At 34.6% G+C, this 20,816-nt stretch overlaps 1 protein-coding gene across 5 annotated transcripts in view; it reads left to right on the forward strand.

The window, feature by feature from the left end:
* Window positions 1-288: 288 nt before the first annotated feature.
* The window catches only part of Eps15 (epidermal growth factor receptor pathway substrate 15), a 121,990-nt gene continuing 101,462 nt past the window's right edge, over window positions 289-20,816 (forward strand). For 4 of the 5 annotated variants that reach the window (XM_048815408.1, XM_048815412.1, XM_048815410.1 and 1 more), the window contains exons 1-5: window positions 289-318; window positions 12,113-12,154; window positions 16,601-16,690; window positions 17,557-17,604; window positions 19,337-19,432. In XM_048815408.1, the coding sequence (XP_048671365.1) occupies window positions 304-318; window positions 12,113-12,154; window positions 16,601-16,690; window positions 17,557-17,604; window positions 19,337-19,432 (291 nt within the window). In that variant the 5' untranslated portion in view covers window positions 289-303. The remainder of the gene's footprint in view (window positions 319-12,112; window positions 12,155-16,600; window positions 16,691-17,556; window positions 17,605-19,336; window positions 19,433-20,816) is intronic. The other variant, XM_015485014.2, reaches the window with a different exon arrangement.

Consider the following 20,816-nt stretch of genomic DNA (forward strand, 5'->3'; position numbering starts at 1 on the left):
TAGTTTTTGCTGATACTGGCTTTGAACTTGCAATCATCCTGCCTCAGCCTCCCAAGTCACTGGGATTACAGGCATGCACCACCACGCCCAGCTTCCCTTCATTTTTTTTTTTTTTTGAGAATTTTAATATTTATTTTTTAGTTTTCGGCGGACATAACATCTTTGTTTGTATGTGGTGCTGAGGATCGAACCCGGGCAGCACACATGCCAGGCGAGCGCGCTACCGCTTGAGCCACATCCCCAGCCCTCCCTTCATTTTTAAGACCCTTCTCTTCAATTTTATTTTTCTGCTTCTTAAGATTGATGACAAAAGGACAGGTAAAAGAGTTAGTTGTGATATGGTCATCATTGCTCCACATGTGTGTACTTGGTTGTACATAGAAAATATTCATCTAATTGTTACTAAAGTTAATTTTGTTTGTAGAAACACAGGAAGTTGAATTGTAGCTTAAATTTTGAATCTTTGTCTTCTAAGAAATATTCTATAATGTGACATAGAATAGTTTTTTTCCTCTGCATAGGATTCTTTAGTATTATTCACTTACTCCATTCTTTCAAATATTTTACTTATAAAGTATTTGTTATCTTCTACATGTAAGGTACCATGCATATATGTCAGTAAGAAACAAGTTCTGAAACTTAGATTTGAATTGACCACTGCCATTTGTCTGATAGTTGCCTTTAGACTGTATTAATTGCTTAAATCACTTCGAGTATATTATAGAATTTTCAAAGGTAATGGAAGTTAATGTGTTGACACAATATCAAAAGAATATCATTCAGGGCTGGGGTTGTGGCTCAGTTGTAGAGTGCTTGCCTAGCACATGTGAGATATTGGGTTCAATTCTCAGCACCATATAAATAAAGTCATATATAAAAAAAGTATCTCATGCTTATATAAAAAAAGAATGCTATTCAGGTTCTGAATGTAATTTAATTAATTTTAAAAATGAAACTAGGAGTTAGAACAAATAGAGAAAAAGAAATATAAGAGAAAACTGTAGTATTTTTCAGTGCTGCAGTGTTAGAAGTGAGGCCTACTGCTAGGTCTTGTGCATGCCATCCTCATTCTGTGTCCACCATGCATGCATGCAGGTGGCCATTCAGACCTGCTAGCTGGAGTCCCTTTTCGGCCATGTCTGGCTCTTCTGCTCACTGCATGGCCTCCCCAGGCCTCCCTACACCCTCTGTGTGGAGGACTGGTCCTAAGGAAAGAAGATCCTAGGCCCTTGGTGCCTAGTTTCCCCCCAGCTGCAACCATGCTGTGGGATTGACCTTGTGGGCTACACTGGGTACCAACTCTATTTGTTTTCCAAGGAAAAATTCAAATTGCTGCTCTTTTGAAATTACTCTGTCAACATAAAAAAACCATGTAGCGATCTTGTTTCATTTTTAGGTCATCTTGGTAAAAATGCGCTTGAACTCTGGAGGGGGGGGAGATGGTGCCAGATTATAAGAAGCAGCATGTCTGTCTGATTGTATGCATAGTTGTAAATGACCAAAAGCAAATTAAAAGTATCTCTAGATTCTGAATGTGAAGAAAGCTTTGTGATACTAAGAAAAAAGGTAGATAAATGTACATAAGTACAAGTTAATAAAAAAGTGTTATTTTATCTTTTATTTCAGTAATTATTTGTGTTTAATGGAAAATGGTACTTACGGCTGAAAGTTTTTTAGGATTTAGGAATATGGTAATACTTTTCTGAGTGTTATAAGGTTTGAATGATGTCATTCACATGAAAGATCTTAGCAAGGTAATGGTGAAGATAATTACAAAATTGATAATAGAGGTAACAAACTTAAAAATTAAATAATGTAAGTCCTATTTGAATTTAAATCCTGGTGCCAATACTCAGGTAGATGTATGACTTTGAGTCACTCAATTTATTAATGTCTTATTTTCCTTATCCTTTAAATACAGTGTATTAATATATGATTTATAAAGTTAAAAGGCTTCATTAATGTGCTTAGATTAGTAGTCCCTGGTGTACAGGAAATGCTCAGTAAGGATTCAGTGAAAGTTATTGTTAGGAATCTGTGAAACACAGTGTTTGTATGATTTTAAAATGTATTGCTGTTTAAGTTCGTACTTTAGCGTTTAACTTGCCTTTTTATTAAAAATAAAATTAATTATTATTATTATTATTTTTTTTTTGGTGGTGTTGAGGATGGAACTTGGGACTGTCTTTAAAAAAACAAATTATTTTCACCAGTACTGGAGATTGAACCCAGGGCTATATATCACCAGCCCTTTAAATTTTTTTTTTTTTTTTTTTTTTAAATTTGAGACGAGGCCTTTCTGAATTAATTGCCCAGACTGTCCTACAATTTGCAGTCCTCTTGCCTTAGCCTCCCAAGTAGCTGGGATTACAGCTAATTTATAAAACAACAACATTTCATTACTGATCCTTTTGGGTCTCGGGTACCCTGTAAATTGTAAGAAAAAAAATCTAATTTGTGCAAGTCTTATATTTTTCTTATTTAATCCAATTTGGTGTCTAGAGTGAACTCTGAGGGTCTGTCCTCCATCCCATTTTGTAAGTCATTACTGTTTAAATTACTGATGAGAATCCTTACTAGCAAATTCTTTACTGCTCTGAAAATAAGGACTATTCAGCTAGGAAATATGTAAACGTGTGTTTTCTCAGTTCACTTTAAGAAATAAATTTATTTAGAGCTGATACTGGTGTTGTGTGCCTGTGGTTCCCCCTACTTGGAACGCTGAGCAGGAGGATAACTTGAACCCAGGAGGATAACTTGAACTTGGGGCCACCTTGGGCAATGGTGAGACTTCCTCTTGAAAAGAAAAAGAAGAAGAAAAAATAAATTGATTTATCTAGAAAATAATGTTTATGTAAAATTATACTTGATAAAAAGTAAGTTGTATGGACATTTTTTTATTATATATATTTTTAGTTGCAGGTGGACATAATATCTTTTTATTTTTAAGTGGTGCTGAGGATCAAACCCAGTGTTTCACTTGTGCCAGGCGAGCGCTGGACCACTGAGCCCCAGCCCAGGACATATTTTTTGATCAGATTGAATTAGATTCCAGAAAAGTAGTCTATTATTGATTTGAGTTATTGGTATGGTCTTTTTACACCCATCATTTTTCAGTAGTATCCAGCTGAACTATCTTTTTGAAATTCTTTTTCTCTCATTGCTGATAATTTCCAAAGTCAATATTTTCTTAGATCCAAATTTTAAAAACTTCAAAAATACTATACTTAACAGTATTCTTGGGTCTTTGCTTATTATGCTCTCAGTTTAAAAATGGTTTTTATGGAACAAACATGACATTTTAACATGTTTGCAGAATGAAGTATTGCAACTTTTACTAGAATGTAAGCTCTTGTGAGAGCAGCAGCCCTGTCTGATGATGATGATGATTCTTCTTCTTCTTCTTCAAAATATATTTTTAGTTGTCAATGACCTATATTTTATTTGTTTATATGTGGTGCTGAGAATCGAACCCAGTGCCTCACATATGCCAGGCAAGTGCGCTACCAGCCCCAGCCCCACCTGTCTGATTATTCTAACTCCAGATAGATCAAACCTATCATTCTATACCTAGAAGGCATCCACTACTTGCTTATTAAACTATTAAATGAGTTGCAAATGCTCATGGTTAATATCATGCATTCTTTGGGGGAACTACTCCAGTGACTGCTTGTGTTTCCTTGTTTGTACCTTACCCCATGTCTACAGGTGAGAACTCTCACCTAAAGGAGAACTTGATTTTCTTTCTTTTTGGTACCAGAGATTGAACCCAGTGGTGCTTAACCACTAAGCCACATCCCCAGACCTTTTTTATATTTTATTTAGAGATAGGGTCTAATTAAGTTTCTTTAGGACTTTGCTAAATTGCAAAGGCGGGCTTTGAACTCGAGATCCTCCTGCCTCAGCCTCCTGAGCCACTGTGATTACAGGCATGGGCCATGAGTGGCTGGGACTTGATTTTCTTTACCTTCCCACTTTCCCTACCAACAACTTCACAGTTCTCCTTTCTAAGGTTGTCTATTACTGGCTTTCTCTTGACCCCTCGGTTTCTGATTTCTGTTTTCCTTTTCAATTTGGATTATTTGAACACTATTGCACCTTTTTATTTTCATTTCTGCCTTCTGTTTATTGTTATTTTTCATCCTGTTTTCCTTTGCATTGTAAAGTATGTAAATCTTTTAGACATCACAGACCTATCAGGAAGTTTTAGTCTTCTAAACTCAAACCATTCACATTGTGTAAGCATGTGTATAAAAGAGTAGGCTCTTGGTTGTATTCGTTTAGTACTTTGACTTTAGGGGATCACCATTAGAGGGGTAGTATTGGTGGTTGAGGAGGAGTTGAAAGATGTAGGGATTGGTCCCCCTTCAGGTTTTGTAGCCCTCTTGAAAATGAAGTATTGGAAAAAAAAGAAAACGAAGTATTGGAAGGCAGAATCCTAAGTAGTTGTTTTGTGTTAATAATTTTGTTTTGGGCCTAAAATATTTTTTTATGGCAAATTAAAGAAAGTTGTATGCATCATAATGCTGTTTTTTTATGTTCACTGGTGCTGCACTGTTACTTTTTTTTTTTTTTTTAATTCTTACTAAATTGCTAAGTCTCAAACTACTGATCCTCTTGCCTCAGCCCTCCAGATTGCTGGAATTATAGGCACCACGTCTGGCATCATTTTTCTTAAATTTTGAGAGAGAAAAACTAAAAAGATTTTGAGTTGGCTTATTTGAAGCAAGAAAAATCTATTTCATCATCTTCTTTTTCTTCTTCTTCTTCTTCTTTTTTTTTTTTTTTGCTATTGGGAGCTGAACCCAGGGACACTCTACTGCTGAACTACATCTGCAGACCTTTTTGTTTTTTATTTTAAGACAAGGTCTCAGTAAGTTTTGAGACTGGCTTTGAACTTGGAATCCTTCTGCCTGAACCTCCCCAGTAGTTGGGATTACAGGTGTGAGATACAATGCCTAGTCCTTTGTCCCCTTTTCACTACCTAGACATTGTATATGTTTGCCTATACAGTCTTTCATTTTCTTTTCCTTTTTTTTTCTTCCTGAATTATTGCTGCCTTTTTTTGGAAGTTGCAAAGTTAATTCAGATAAGTCCCCTGTACCCTTCATCCAGTTTTCCTATTTGTAACATCTTGTATAACCATGGTACAGTAGCAAACCATAGACCTTATACAAATTTTATCAGTTTTATAAACAGTTCTGTGCTGTCATGGTGCCGCAGCCCGGCTGGCTGGGCAAAATAACCAGGGGGTGACGAATAACTTGTGTACGTTGATACAGCAGGAGTAGGAGCCGTTTATTGCAGGACAGGAACAGTATTTATACATTCCACACAGCTTATCTAATTAGCATAAACTAGATACATCAGTCAACCAATAAGGAATCTCCACACTTAATGGCTCGCTTTTGTTACTTCTCAAACCACTCCCTCTGGCATTTTGCCAGGCACCATCCAGACTTGTTTACGAACTCTAACATTCCCCTGGCAAAATGCCAGGTGTTATTTTGACTTATTTACAGACTCTAACATCATGGTTTGAATATCTCCTCTAAAACTTATATTGAATGTAATTGCCATCATGTTGGAATTGGGAGGTGAGACCTTTAAGAGGTGATTAGGATCATGGGAACTCTGCACTCATGAATGAATTAATGTTGTTACCTGGTAGTGGGTTTATTGTATTGAGAGTGGCTTGTTATATGGGCTCTTACATTTTCTACCATGTTCTGGCACAACTGAAAGGCCTTTACGAGGTGCTGGCACTTTAATATTGGACTTCCAGCCTCTAGAACTGAGAAATAAAATTTTCTTTATAAATTATCTAGACCATAGTATTCTGTTACAGCAGCAGAAAATAAATTAAGCCATATTCATATGCAGGCTGAGTACCCTTTATCCAAAATGCTTGGGACCCAGGAGTGTTTAGAATTTTATTTTTGGGCTTTGAAATATTTGCATATATGCAATGAGATATCTTAAAGATGGGACCCACGTCTAAACACAAATTCATTGATGTTTGATGTATATCTTACACACATGGTCTAAAGGTAATTTTCTACAATATTTTTAGTGTGCCTGAATTTTGACTGTGACCCATCAATGAGGTTGGGTGTGGAGTTTTCCACTTGTGCTGTCATGTTGGTGCTAAAAGTTTTGTGTTTTGGAATGTTTTGAGTTTATGATTTTTGGATTAATAACACTCAGCCTGTACAATTTATCAAAAGTGGTGTGGATTCATATAGGTTCACCCTAACCACAATCCAAGATAAAGAACTGTTCGATCACAGAGATCTTTTATAATCATACTCACTCTTCTTTCCATTTTATGAAAGCATTCACTGATTACTCTGTATTTCATATGACCTTGGAATAAACTGAAAAAATATTGGCAATATGTTTTAGGGTTTTTTAATTTTTTCTGAGGATTGAACCCAGTGCCTCACATGTGCTAGACAAGCACTCCACCACTGAGCTACAATCCCAGCCCCTGTTTTTTTTTTTTTTACATTGCTCTGTAACTATTTACAGTAAGGATTTAAAATGTCAGTTCATTTTGTGTGTTTCAGAATCTATGTCTCAAAAGAATTGACACTGAAGAAACTCTTTACATTACTAACCTGTGAATTTCCCCAACAGCTGGATTCCTGTATGTATGCGTGTGTGTTTATGTGTATGCATGTACACAAGGTATACTTTGGTGTAGACTTCCTTATATATTTTTTTTTTGTGTGTGTGCTATATTATGCTGTACTAAGAAACAACTCAATATCAGTAACTTACAATAAGAAAGGTGTATTTATTGCCCACATTATAGGTTCCCTAGGAATTAGCTATGGTTCTGTTTTGTCAGTTCTTTTCATTTCAGGATCCAGGCTTGAGAGCAGTCCCTATTTGTGATGTATTGTTTTCCTGGCAAGGAGAAAAGAGTAAGAGCTAGCAAAAACACACAGTAGCTCTTAAAGCTTCTACTTAGAACTGGAATTTTCTCACATTTTATTGGCCAAAGTAAGTCATATGTCCAAGCCTCACATTATAATGGAACATCCTCAGAGAGGCTCTACAAGTTGCATTTTTTTTTTTCAGACTGTGTAGTAAATAGAAATGACTCTTTGGAAGTAATTTTTCTTACATTTATAAATATTTAACTTAGTCACAACTGATAATGAATAAATTTTTCATTTTTTTCTTGTGGTGCTTGGGGATCTAACCCAGAGCCTTGTACATGCTAGGCAAGCTTTCTACCACTGAGCTCAATAGTCTGAACTGCATTCTCAGCCCTTAAATAATTCTTTTATATTGTAACAAAAGAATTTTAAAAAGCCATATTTTGATTTTGACAACTGTTTAAAAGTTTAAAAGTTTTCCATTCACCACAGATAAGAAAAATTGTGCTCTATATATGTAATATGAATTGTAATGCATTTCGCTGTCATATATAACAAATTAGAATAAAAATTTTTATTGTAATTTGTTATATATTTATTCATTAGCTGTTTAGTTGCTAAAAGTTCATATGCAATTTTGTATACTGATGATATTTTTGGATTTTTATTTTTTTTCAGATTAAAAATAGCTTTATTGTTTCATTCTCATTATATAGGTAGGACATTCTTATCATAAAACTGTCTTTGGAGAATGCAAAGCAGGGGCTGGGGCAGTGTAGTTCAGTGGTAGGGCCCTCACCTAGCATGGACAGGGCCCTGGATTTGATCCCCAGCACTGCAAAAATAAAAATAAAAAAATAAAAGAGGCGGAGGATGCATAGGAATACAAAGAATATAAAAATCACTTATTATCCCATCATCCAGAGGTAATCACTGTGGTGACTTGAGGCTTTTTTTTTTTCCTCCATGCATTCATTATGTGTGTGTGTGATGTATGTGTGTTTAAAATTGGTCATATTTATAGTTCAACAACGAAAAGTCAAGTTTTGTGTGGGTTTTTGTTTGTTTGTTTTGGGTATCAAGGGTTGAACCTGGGGGCCCTTAACACTAAGCCAGTCTCCAGTCCTTTTTGTTTTTTATTTTGAGAAAGCGTCTCTCTAAGTTTCTGAGGCTGGCTTTGAACCTGAGGTCCTCCTGCCTTAGGTTCCTGAGCCTCTAGGATTACAGGTGTGTGCCACTGGGTTTGGCAAAAGCCAGTTTTACTGAGACACATCTAAAATACTCTGGTCATCTTACTTGATCAGTAGTAACTTGGCAATTTGGATGACTTTTTCCATTCTCACTTAACTGTATCACATTAGTATAGCAGTCAGCACAGGGTGTACTTTAGAACACTTTAGTAAACTAATACCTTCTCATATATGTTTATGTAGTGACCAATGAATCTGTAATTTGATGATTAATAAGGTACGGTTTGGAGCTCAGGATTTCTTACTATGTTTGGTCCCTGCCCCCTGTACTAAAAATTCTACTAAAATTAACTCTTTGTTATCAAGGAAACATTTCATTTGCTTCTATATCAAGGTATACTTTTGTAAGTAGGTGACTATATAATTTTTTGCTCAAATTGAGGCATTTTTGAGAATAAAAAGGGATACTAAAATATTTGAAATTCTATACATTTTTGGAATATTTATTTTTTAACCATTAATGTGACTTTAATGGCATTGGTAGATCAATAAAATAGTTTCACTTAAATTTTAAATTCAAAAATAAAATTTTCTTAAGCATTTTATTGTACATAATACTGAAATAAGGTTTTTATTGCATGCTAAGAAGCACAAGCAGATTAATTTTGAAAATAACAACTTTTTAAATCAGTTTTTTTTTAATTTTATAACTTTATTTTATTTATTTATTTTTATGTGGTGCTGAGGATCGAACCCAGGGCCTTGCATGTGCGAGGCGAGTGCCCTACTGCTGAGCCATAACCTCAGCGCCTTAAATCAGTTTTTTTAGCCTGCTCTATGTTATGTCACTCTGGTTTTAATTTTTTCATAAAGTTGTCTGCATGAATTTTCAGAGTTGCATTTTATACATTGTGGTTGCTAAACTTTATAGTTGTTTCTTTTCTGTAATTAGAAAAAATTTTTAATTGCTAATGTACTCCTTATGTGCTGCTCAGATAATATTTACTAAATGGAGAACATTCATAATTCTGTTTTTATTATTAAAAATTATAAATTTATCAGCCCCATATTTTTCATCTGTAGTGCCTTTTTGCCTCTATCCAAGTATTACCTTTGACAAATTATTTTTATAAGACAGATCTTGTCAAATAAGTTTTCTTTATGTATGATTATTTTACATGTTCCACCAAGTTTAAATGCTGCAAAATTGTAAGCCTTCTCTAATTTTATTCCTTTCCAGTACAGAACTAAAATTTATCCTGTTAAAAATAGGAAGACTCTTGGTGGAAATTCTACAATTCATTCCGAGGTTTAATTACAGAATTTCAAAATCAAATCTTCTGTACTATTTGAGCTCTCACTTAAATTTGTTCAGTTTTTACCTTGCTTTTGAAGTATACATTTCAATGTCTCAGCAAACTTTGTTTATATAAATAGATCTTAGTTAAGTTTTATGAGCTGAAGGATTTTTTTAGCTTTATTAATTTAAGACTTTAAACTTTAATTACGGGTTTCTAACTGTCTTTGAACAATATGCAACCAATATTTGGAGTAGTTAAAAAGACTCCTTTATAAGTCCAACCTAAGTTTCTCAGTAGTGAATCTTTTTTGAAAATAAGTCCTCCAAACTCTTGCAATTGTCCCTCTTTCCATCCTCATTTTTCTTTAGTTTTACCATGGCGCATGGGGATCCTTCACAAATTCTCCTGTTTAAAAATCACACCCCTGGGGCTGGGGTTGTGGCTCAGTGGTAGATCACTTGCCTAGAATGTGTGAGGCCCTGGGTTCAATCCTCAGCATCACATAAAAATAAATAATAAAAAATTTTAAAAATTCAATCTAAATATATATTTTTAAAATCACACTCCTGGGGCTGGGATTGTGGCTCAGAGGTAGAGCACTGGCCTAGTATGCGTGAGGCACTCGGTTCGGTCCTCAGCACCACGTAAATATAAAATAAAGATATTGTGTTCACCTATAACTAAAAAAATAAATATTTTTTAAAAAATCACACTCATATCTTCTTTCAGAACTACTTGCTGTTCTTTATAGATATAGCTGAGCTTTCTGTTAATTGATGCCTTTATATATACTGTAATCTCTGTGTAGAATCACTTTATTTTCACCCATAAAGTTCCACACTTTAAGTTTCTATGAAGCTTCCCTGGACTTACTTCTGAGTCTTGAACATTCTTACATATTGATATGCAGGTAAACCTGAGCCTTTAAATATATATTCCTTTGTTGTCATTCAGATGAGATATTAAATGTGTTTATCTGCTGACCAAAGAACCCTTTGTGTGGAGGGCCTTTGCGCTGAGTGACTAGCATTTTCCTTCCCTTATCAGTTGAGGCTATGTTGGTCACTTCCAGTGATCTGGCCACATTCAAAGTGGCCCCAGATGGTTGTCCCAATCCTGGAAGTAGCAGAATGTGTCTTCGTGCGTAAGCGTGCCTTCCTGCAGCCCCATGGATTGAGCTATGCTCACCTGTTCCTTTGTGATATTACCACTTTGCCCTGTTTGGGATAGAATGTTCCATGGAAATGCCCTTTGTGTGGCCCCTTCTCTTGCTCTGCCTTTGGGTGTGGCCTTCCTAAATGTCAGTCAACCTGCTGACAGCAGACATCATGAAGCTAGACTCAACCCCTTGAATCCTAACCCCTTGCCTTATTTGAATGGCTTCTCCTCTATAAAAGGGGTCAGCACGCCCTCACTCTCTCTCTTTCTGCGGACTCTTAAGGTCAGAGGAGCTGTCTCAGGACCCCCAAAGAAAAAGGTATCTCTGTCTCTTGTGTGGTTATTGCGTGCTACCCAGTTCCCCTGGAGCAACCCTAGGGAATGCTACACCTTTGAACTATGGTGTGAATTGAATGGCCCTGCCTAAGTTTAGGCATTTCACATCTGATTATGTCAATATCATCTTTTTTTTGGGGGGGGGGGTGGTGCAAGGGATTGAACTCAGGGGCACTCAATCACTGAGCCACATCCCAGACCTATTTTGTATTTTATTTAGAGATGGAGTCTCACTGAGTTGCTTAGCACCTTGCCATTGCTGAGGTTGGCTTTGAACTTACCTTCCTCCTGTCTCATCCTCCCCAGCTGCTGGGATTACAGGCCTGCACCACCACGCCCAGCTCAGTATCATCTTTTTGTACTTCAATTTATGTATTCATTTATATTTATTTTTTGCAGGACTGGAAGTTGAACCTATGACATTATGTGTGCTAGGCTAGTGCTCTACCAGTGAGCTACATTCCCAACCCCTTATTTGAATATTTTATTGAAGTGGTTTTCCAACTGAATTCAAAGGTACCTAGGGCACTTGGGTAGAGAATCAGTGTGTAGAATGTTGGGGCCTTCCAACTGGCTTCTGCTAAAATATTTCATCCCTAATTTGTCAGATGTTGGGTTTCTGGGTAGAATTTTGCATGAGAAAAAGTTCCAATGTAAACAATTGTTTCTTTTTGTTACTGGGATTGAATCTAGTGATATTCCACCACTGAGCTACATCTCCGGCTCCCCCTGCCCTCCCTCTTTTTTAACTGCTAGTAGTATTCTTCTTTTTAGAATATTTTTAGTTGTAGATGGACATGATACCTTCTTTTAATTTACCTATTTTTATTTGGTGCTGAGTATCGAACCTAGTGCCTCACACATGGTAAGCAAGTGCTCTACCACTGAGCCACAGCCCTAGCCTTCCAGCCCTTCTTATTTTTGAGACAAGGTCTCCTACTGAAGTAGTAGTACTACTCTTGAGTTGCTGGGATTACTGGTATATGCTACTGTACCCAGGTTTGTGTTAAAAACAATTTTAAGATTCTTGTTTTATTTCTTGTCTACTTAATCCTTAGTAAAACGTGGGACTGTCTTTTTTTATTCTCCCTTTCAACTTGGCAAAAAAGAAATGAAACCAATCTTAATTGAAGTTAAGGATCTTTTTTATTTTATTCACCTTTGTTTCTCAATATATTTGTATGCCAAACATGTTAATAGAAGTTATTGAATATAATTATTATTTACTTATTTATTTTAGTTATCAAGTGGGAATCCTGTATATGAAAAATACTATAGACAGGTAAGATTTTTTTTGTCTGTTTTTCCTAGATGGAACATAAAGTATACTATCAACTGTCAATTGTATGCATGTAGATTATCAGCAAGCTGAATAAATTTGACATGTCTTGTTTTTAACTTTTTGTGCTTTATAGCCTCTAGCTTTGAATACTTAGTGCTTCTAGCATGCTTCTAGAAAAAAGAAGTCAAAATAATTAAAGTAATTTAATCGCCTTAAATATCTATGTGAAATCTATACAACATTAGATATATTTATTCAGATATAAGTATTAAAATTAACTTATAATCCAAATTGAAATGGCTTTTATACTGTTTTTGTAGAAATTTTTTTAGTTGTTGATGGACCTTTATTTTATTTACTTATATGTGGTGCTGAGAATCGAACCCAGTGCTTCACACATGCTAAGCAGGTAATCTACCACTGAACTACAACCCCAGACCCACTTTTATGCTGTTTTTAAAACTTACTAAAGTATAATTTTCACAAGCTGAAAACGCTGGGTTTCATATAAATCTAAAATGAGCATGGGGATTGAGAGAATATCTTAGTGATAGAGCAGTTGTTGAGCATGCACAAGATCCTAGGTTCAATCCCCAGCACCACAAAAAAAGGAAAAAAAATAACAAAAAAACAAAGGGTGGGTTGGAGGAAATCAAATTTATTAGTTATTGAAGGAACCAGTTGAGTATAAAAATGAGAATATGAGTTACAGAGATTCATACTCTGCCAGACAAAATTTACTTGCATTGGTATAGACAGGAATCATTTGTATTGCTAATAGTTTTCTATAATTTTTGATTTATTTTATTTTAAGAGAGAGAGAGAGAGAATTTTTTAATATTTATTTTTTTAGTTTTTGGTGGACACAACATCTTTATTTTTTATGTGGTGCTGAGGATTAAACCCAGTGCCCCACGCATGCCAGGCTAGCATGCTACCGCTTGAGCCACATTCCCAGCCCCTAATTTTTGATTTATTTATTTTGGATTAAAACCAGGGGCTCTCTACATCTGAGGTACATCTTCTGCCTCTTTTGTTTTTTTTTATTTTTGAGAGAGGATCTCACTAAGGCTGGCCTTGAGGCTGGACTTGAACTTGTGATCCCCCTGTCTTAGCTTCCCAAGTCACTGGGATTACAGGCATTAGCTACTGTACCAGGCCTCAGTTTTCCATAGTTTAACCTCTATCCCTACAGTGTGTAGAATAGTCTTTCCAATAGAAAGTTACTCAGGGGTATATAGTATATATCAGATAGTCTCTCAAGGGTATACACACTCTCACTTGCCCGTTTCCAAGTATTAGATCATTTTTTTCTAAAAGCCTCCTTACCTTGTGATGATGATTACAGAAAAGACTGGTCTCATATCTGGCCTGACCATCTACAGAGTTGTGGCAAATATTAATTAACCATTTTAGGCCTCTTTGGTTTTGACTAGTAGACCTAGAACCATAGACTATTTAGCAGTTTAAAAGGCCAGAGAATTAATTTCTGCTTGAAAAATTTTAGAATCTGATTATATTTTTATTCCTTAATTATTTGTTTATTTTTATTTTTAATTATTTTTTCTAGTTGTAGAGAGACACAAATCTTTATTTATTTATTTTTATGTGGTGCTAAGGATTGAACCCAGTGCCTCACATGTGCAAGGCAGGTGCTCTACCACTCAGCTGCAGCCCCAGACCAATTATTTGTTTATTTTTTAAGAGCTGAGGTCTGTCTTTACCAAACTGGTCTCAAATTCCTGGGCTCAAGCGAGCTTCTTGCTTCAGTCTCTTTAGTAGCTGATTGTATGCCACAATCCCCAGCTTGATTGTACATTTTAAAGCCTCTGTTAATTGTTGTTCTTTTTTTGTCGGGGGGCAGGTGTGTACTGGGGATTGAACTCGGGGGCATTTGACCACTAAGTCATATCTCCAGCCCTATTTTGTATTTTATTTAGAGACAGGGTCTCACTGAGTTGCTTAGTGCCTCGCTTTTGCTAAGGCTGGCTTTGAACATGGGATCCTCCCGCCTCAGCCTCCCAAGCTGCAGGGATTACGGGCATGTGCCACCGTGCCCAGGTTTTTTCCTTTGTCTTGAGGCTATGATCTAAACCTTTAAAGTTGTCTCTTCCATAATTTCACCAGCATTACATGTAAATTAGAATGAATTTATCACATCTGAAGGTTTCTTAGACATCCAGGGTTCCTGGCTTGCTGGTAAGTGACCTTGCTTTACTATCTGTGAGGCTGGGACTTGCCAGATAGCAAGTCAGTTTTCTTGAGAGGGATTTGTAAGTATTGACTCCACAAAAGGCAGTGTTCTTCAATAGTAGCTTTTTCTATGTGAATATCCAAAATAATATTAATATAATAAAAATAATAAAAGGAAATCATTCTTAAATATGACCTTGTTTTGCACACGAGTTATCTGATTGTCTCCTTACAAAAGTAGAACAAAAGTAGAACAAATTGTAATTAGATCTTTAATAATTACATTGCCATAAAAAGTAAAGATGTTAAGTAGAAGTATTTGTTTTTTGATTCTGATAAGCCAACGAGAATCAGATACCATTGAAAACTGTTCCATTCATATCAAATTGAGGATTGAGATAATGTAGGAAGAAAAAGAAAAATAGAAAATTAGAGATAATACCACCAGATGAGGTGACTCTCTCCTATATTCCTCGATACTCAGGAAGCTAAGGCAGGAGAATCACTTAAGCCTAGGAGTTTGGGGTCAGTCTACGCAATATGGTGATACCGCATCTCTTAAAATAAAATCAATAAATAAGAGGACTCAGAGTGTAGTAACTCAGTGGTAGAGCATATGCTCAGTGTATGCAAGACCATGGGTTCAATCCCTAGCACCATAAAAATCAAAGCAAAATGAAAAAAAAAAAAAATTTATTTCAAGTAAATAATCATAATTAAATTTTCTTCACTAATTTAACCAGTTCTGTATAATTCTTTCTTGACTGGATCTTGGGTCAGGAGTCAGCTTTCACAAAGTACATCTGTTTCCAGACTGAAAAGAATCTTGGAAATCCTTATTTCATCTACCAGTATAGCCTGAAAAATTGCTTAAGTGATATCAACTCAGAAGTCTTTACCCAAAACTCTATTTTTGGAGTATTAGTATTTCAGAGACCCTTCCATGAGATCTTTGAGAACTGTCTGTTGAAGATACAGATTCTAGCCTATATAGTTTATAACAGAGCATCAGAGTACTATAGAAACTGCCTATAGATGACACAGACTCAGTGACTGTGTTTAATTTATTATGGCAACCAAAAGAATGACAGATAGTAAAATTCTTTATTGGGATACAGTACACAAATATTTCATGAGTTGACTGATGTTTCCTCTGAGTGCCTCTGTTTGGGTTATATTGGGTATGAGTATTCCTTTTCAATCCTGGTCAGGGAAGAGAGCAAAGAACAGTAGTTATAGAGGATTCTGGAGGTAGATTTCCTAATCCTTTCTGTAATTCTTATTCCAAATTTGAAGGATTAGGCAACTCTTTCTTTTTTTGCTTAGTTTCTGATTTATCCTATGTTCTAGCACTTGAAAGAAAGGTTTTCTTTTTCTTTTTCTTTTTTTTTTTTTTTTGCCTCTTTGTTTATACTGAACAGTCTTGAATACTTTATGTTCATAGTAAACTTAATCCTTTAACTGGCAATACAGCTATTTCACAGACATCCTAGTATACTTTTTAAAATTTACTTTATATATTTTCATATGGAACTTTAGGAAATTTTTGCAAAAATGAGAGTCATTTTTTGGAATTTTTTTTTCTCTCTCTTTTTTTTTTCCTATTCTTGTGACATCATTCTGTCTTAAAGGAAAGTCCCCATTAGTTAAATGATGCATTTCCCTTAATGAATTGTAGAAACTTAACAATTTTAACAAGGTTTCTTAAAGTTTATTGTGCAATCAATTTCTCCTCCTCCTCCTTCTTTTTAAAGTGCTGCAGTTCTTAAAGAGTACATATAAAAGCAGAAGTTGATAATCTGAAACTGTTTGAAGAGGCAGACAACATAGGCAGCTAATTCTCATTTGTTAGAAGACCTGTCCAGGAAATGAGAAATGCTGCCTTTTTTTCTTCTCTTGCCATTTAAGATTATTGGAATTGAAGTGACAATCATAAAAAATTGGAGTCAGAAGACATGTGTTGAAGTTCTAACTCCACTCATTTGCTTTTACTTCCTCTGAGCTTTGGTTTCTTATTGGATATTAGGCATGATTAACAAAACAAAACAAAAACAAACTTAGCAAATTGCTGCTGCTGTATATGTGGTACTCTACTCATATTACTGTTCGCAAATTCCTTAGCCTTTGTTAGTAAGAGGATTCCTGCTCATTTCTTGAAAAAGCCAGTCCCAAATCACAGGGATGGAGGCCAGTAAATGGTGACAATTTTCCCTTTGTGTTTTCTTTCTAAGCTTACAGTTTGTGTCTTTTCAGGTTGATACAGGCAATACTGGAAGGGTGCTGGCTTCAGATGCTGCTGCTTTTCTGAAAAAGTCAGGGCTTCCAGACTTGATACTTGGAAAGGTAGTGTTTATATATTATAACTAGGTTATAATGAATACATAGAACGCTAGACTAACTGGCTGAAGATTAAGAAACATAACCATCAAGAAATTTAAGAACCAAATCAGAAAAGCAGTTACAGTAATGGGATGAGGGACATTTATGACATAGCAATTTACCTTCTTGAAAAATAAAGCATAGTTCAAAATTTAAGAAAAAATTACTTTTGAAGAGGATAAATGAGGAAATAATAGTACATTTGATTATTGTTGGGAAATAGTGGAACCTTGCCACCCACTCAGAGCTGGCTCTATCCCTGCTTCCTCTATATAAGTGTCTCTGTTGAATGTGTGATGAATGGAATGGGGATTTTGGGAGGCTTTGGAAAGAGCACAAAAAAGGCAGAAAGCCCCTATCCTATGAAATTATTTTGCTATTTATTGATACATAGTTAAAATCCTGAAAAATAACCACTTTTCTTAATTTAATTATTTGCAAATAAACATTTACCTTCTCAATTTGCCCATGAGAAAGAATATCACCTTAATAAGAACCTAAAATCAAGAACAGTATGTTGCAGTAGAAAGAGCATGTTTGACTAAAGAGTTAAAACCTGGGTTAGTGAAAAGGCATTTGACTAGAAGTTGGAACCTGGGTTTCTTCTTGCCTTGAATGTTCTTGAGGCAAGTCACTTAACCTCTTTGGGTCTTAGTATTTTTGTGAAAGGTTGCATTGAATGATCTTTAAGGGTTCTTTCCACTTTTAATTCCAGATTTTTAGATTTGATTATCAGAATATGAGGTTGTAAATTATAGGGATTTAACTTATCTTTGAGATGATTTCTGTTAAAAATATAGATTAATTCTTTTTCCACCCCCTAATTTCAGATTTGGGATTTAGCTGACACAGATGGCAAAGGCATCCTGAACAAACAAGTAAGATTCAGAGATTCATATGAAAAATTTAAGTAATTTGAAATAAAAAATAGCCAACAGATTTTTATATTTTTAAGCTAAGAATTGCTTTTTATCAACATTAGGCAATTTACAAGAGCAATTGTCATAACAGTGAAAATAATACCAAGCACTAAACGTTAAAATATCTGATTCCTAAAGGTTAATGTTAGTTTGGTGACATTGTTCCACTGAGATTTGTTTTCTGTCCTATAGAAACATTTTGCTCTTTTAATCTTACTAATTCAATTTTCTGGGTGTATGAGTAAACATTGATTTTGTTAGTAAGTGTTAAGATGGTATTGCTTGGTATATTTGAAAGGAATCTCTTGGCTAATCAAGCCTGAGTATTCTGGCCTGATTCTGTTCTGACAATGACACTTGGTGCTTTCCTCCTCTAGTATAATTTTTATTTTGTTGCTCATAACACATTGCAAGTTAGTTAGTATTAGCTCCCCTTATATGGAAGTTTTATTTTAATTAACTTGCCCACGCCACTTTACATAACAGAACTAGAATTTCATGGAGAATTATTTCACTTAAAGAGTCCATCTATACAGAGGAAGTGCACCAGATTACCTAAGAGTAATTGAATCTCTCAGAATAAGACAAGAAGGAATATAAAGAGTACTTAGAATACCAGCATTTAAAAGTGAGAGGAGGTATAGACTCCAGCAGAAGAGACTTGAAAGGTCAGAAAGAACTAGGAGAGTTTCATTAAGCTATTTGGTGGAGAAGTACTTCAGAATGAAAGAGAATGAGGAGGACATAGGCATTAGTTTCCCTAGCTAATCAAGGAGTGGAGTCTTTTACATGGAAACTTCTGGAGTAAATCAGAAGAGGGTTTCTTGGTAACATTTTTTCAAGAAATTTATGACTGAAAGTCAAGGTATTGTATAAAACAGATAGCCTGACATTTTAAGGAAAAGTTAGGAATAGAGTAATAGGACATAGGTGAGAACAAGAGGTTTTAGAAAAGTAGGGAAGTGTTGAATAAACCACTGTATTAGGATGTCAACAAGCCACTGTATTAGGATGTCAACAAGTTGTAAAGATTATAGCTGGAGTAAAGTCTTTTGTTATCATTTCTATTCCTAGACTTATCTCTAACTCAAAATAGCTGAAAACCAGTTGCTTTAGCTTCTTTACATTTATTTATTTAATTAGTTTTGGACTGAGACTTAAAATCCAAGGACCTTTGTGGGAGATTTATAAACATTTTGAAGTCAAGCAGTTATATAATTGTTTTAAGTGCTACTCATTTATTTCTGCAGCTGTTTTGGAATAGCAGGATTGAGTCACTTGAATTACTGATCCATGTTTCAAAATTTATAATCTCACACTGAAGAGATGATTAATAACATTTAGTGATTTCCTCCTAGGCTCCCACCCTCAAATTCCTTTTTCTCAAAACATTTTCTAACAACATTAAATATTCTTTGAAATATGAGTATTAGTTATGTAAAATTTTCATTATCAGTAGGTATCACAATTTATTTAAATATTTTCTGTTTATATTGTTATTTGTTACTTACAGTGTTAGAAAAATCTTTGTACATGGGTCTTTTTTCAATTTTAAAGCAAGTGTTCTTGAAACAAATTTGTTATTATATTTGTTGCTACACAAAAACTCGGGAGTAATTATGAATTCTTTTATATTTTCAGATTATAAGTAGAATGTGTGGTAGATAATGGTCATACTTTTTTTCCTCAGGAATTCTTTGTGGCTTTGCGTCTTGTAGCATGTGCCCAGAATGGATTGGAGGTTTCACTGAATAGCTTGAACTTGGCTGTTCCTCCACCAAGATTTGTAAGCAATGATTTTAGATGTAAATTGTATCTAATTATTAAAAAGTGACACCACATGATTTGAAATTAAAATTAATATATTAAAAATAAATTTCTCCTTTATCCCTATCCCTCAGCTACATGATTTTCTTTTTTAATAGCTGCTACTGTTTTTTGTGTATTCTTTTTTTCTTGTGTATTCTTCAGTTACTATGTGTGCATATAACAAAATATAAATATGTATAAGTATGTATTTCCTCATTTTTTGTTAATTATAGCATATTGACCGCTTGAATCTATAACTTTTTAAAATAACAAATGTTTTATAAATCTCTACATATCATTGCACAAAAATTTCCTCTCTGTTTTTTATGGCTGCATAGTATTTCTTTGTTTGTATTTACCATAATTTATTTAACTTCCTATTGTTTGACTTTTAGATTGTTTTAGTGTTTTGTTATAAAATGGTTCTGTGAATAATAACTTTGTACGTATATTATTTTGCATGTGCAGATATATGTATGTATAAATTCCCAAAAGTGGAATTGATGTTCCAAAAATTTTTGCCTTTGTAATTTGGGTGTATTTTGCCTTCCGTAGTGGTTTGTTAGTTTACATTCCCACCAGAAGTTGGTTCAAGTGCCCTGTTTTCCTACATATTTGGTAGCATACTGTTGTTATACTATTAGACAATTATTGTCAATTTGGTGACACATGGTTTGTAAATATAATTCCGATTCATCCTTTTGGTTTTATAAAGTGAGGTTGAGTATTTTTCTTATGAACAGTTTACATTACTTTTATGTGACTATTTAATTATAGGCTCTCCATGTTTTTCTTGGGTAGGTTTTTTAAATTTATTAAATTCTAGAGATTCTTTAAAAATTAGGAAATTAACTCTTTGTCTATATATGCTGCAAATATATTTTCCCAGCATGTCATTTGTCTTTTGCCCTTGCTTTTGATTCCCCCCTGCTCCATGACTGTTTTTTTTTTTAATCAAGTAAGTAAATTGTCAAGTTAATTTTTTTTTCAATATTTAAGTTAATACTGATTTGGGTATCAATATGGATTCAAATTTATGTTTTCAAGATGGCTACCCTACAGACCCAGTGTAGTGGGTTGAATAATCAATCTTTACGGATTTAAAATGCTACCTTAATCATGAGCTTAATTCTCATGTATTTAGTTTTTTTTTAAATTTCTTTTATTCTTACCTATTGATCTGTTTATTTGCTGGTTTTATGTTATTTTAATTATCATTATTTGGTAAATGTTTTTTGTATCTGTTTATGGCTAGTTCTTTTCATCCCACTCTTTTTTTGGAAATGTAATGACTTTTTTTGCTTTTTATTTTAATTCTATTTCATTTTTTGTGGTTCTGGGGATCAAACTCAGAGCCTTGT

The sequence above is a fragment of the Marmota marmota genome, unplaced genomic scaffold (genome assembly GCF_001458135.2).
Source record: "Marmota marmota marmota unplaced genomic scaffold, marMar, whole genome shotgun sequence".
NCBI classification, from domain to species: Eukaryota; Metazoa; Chordata; class Mammalia; order Rodentia; family Sciuridae; genus Marmota; species Marmota marmota.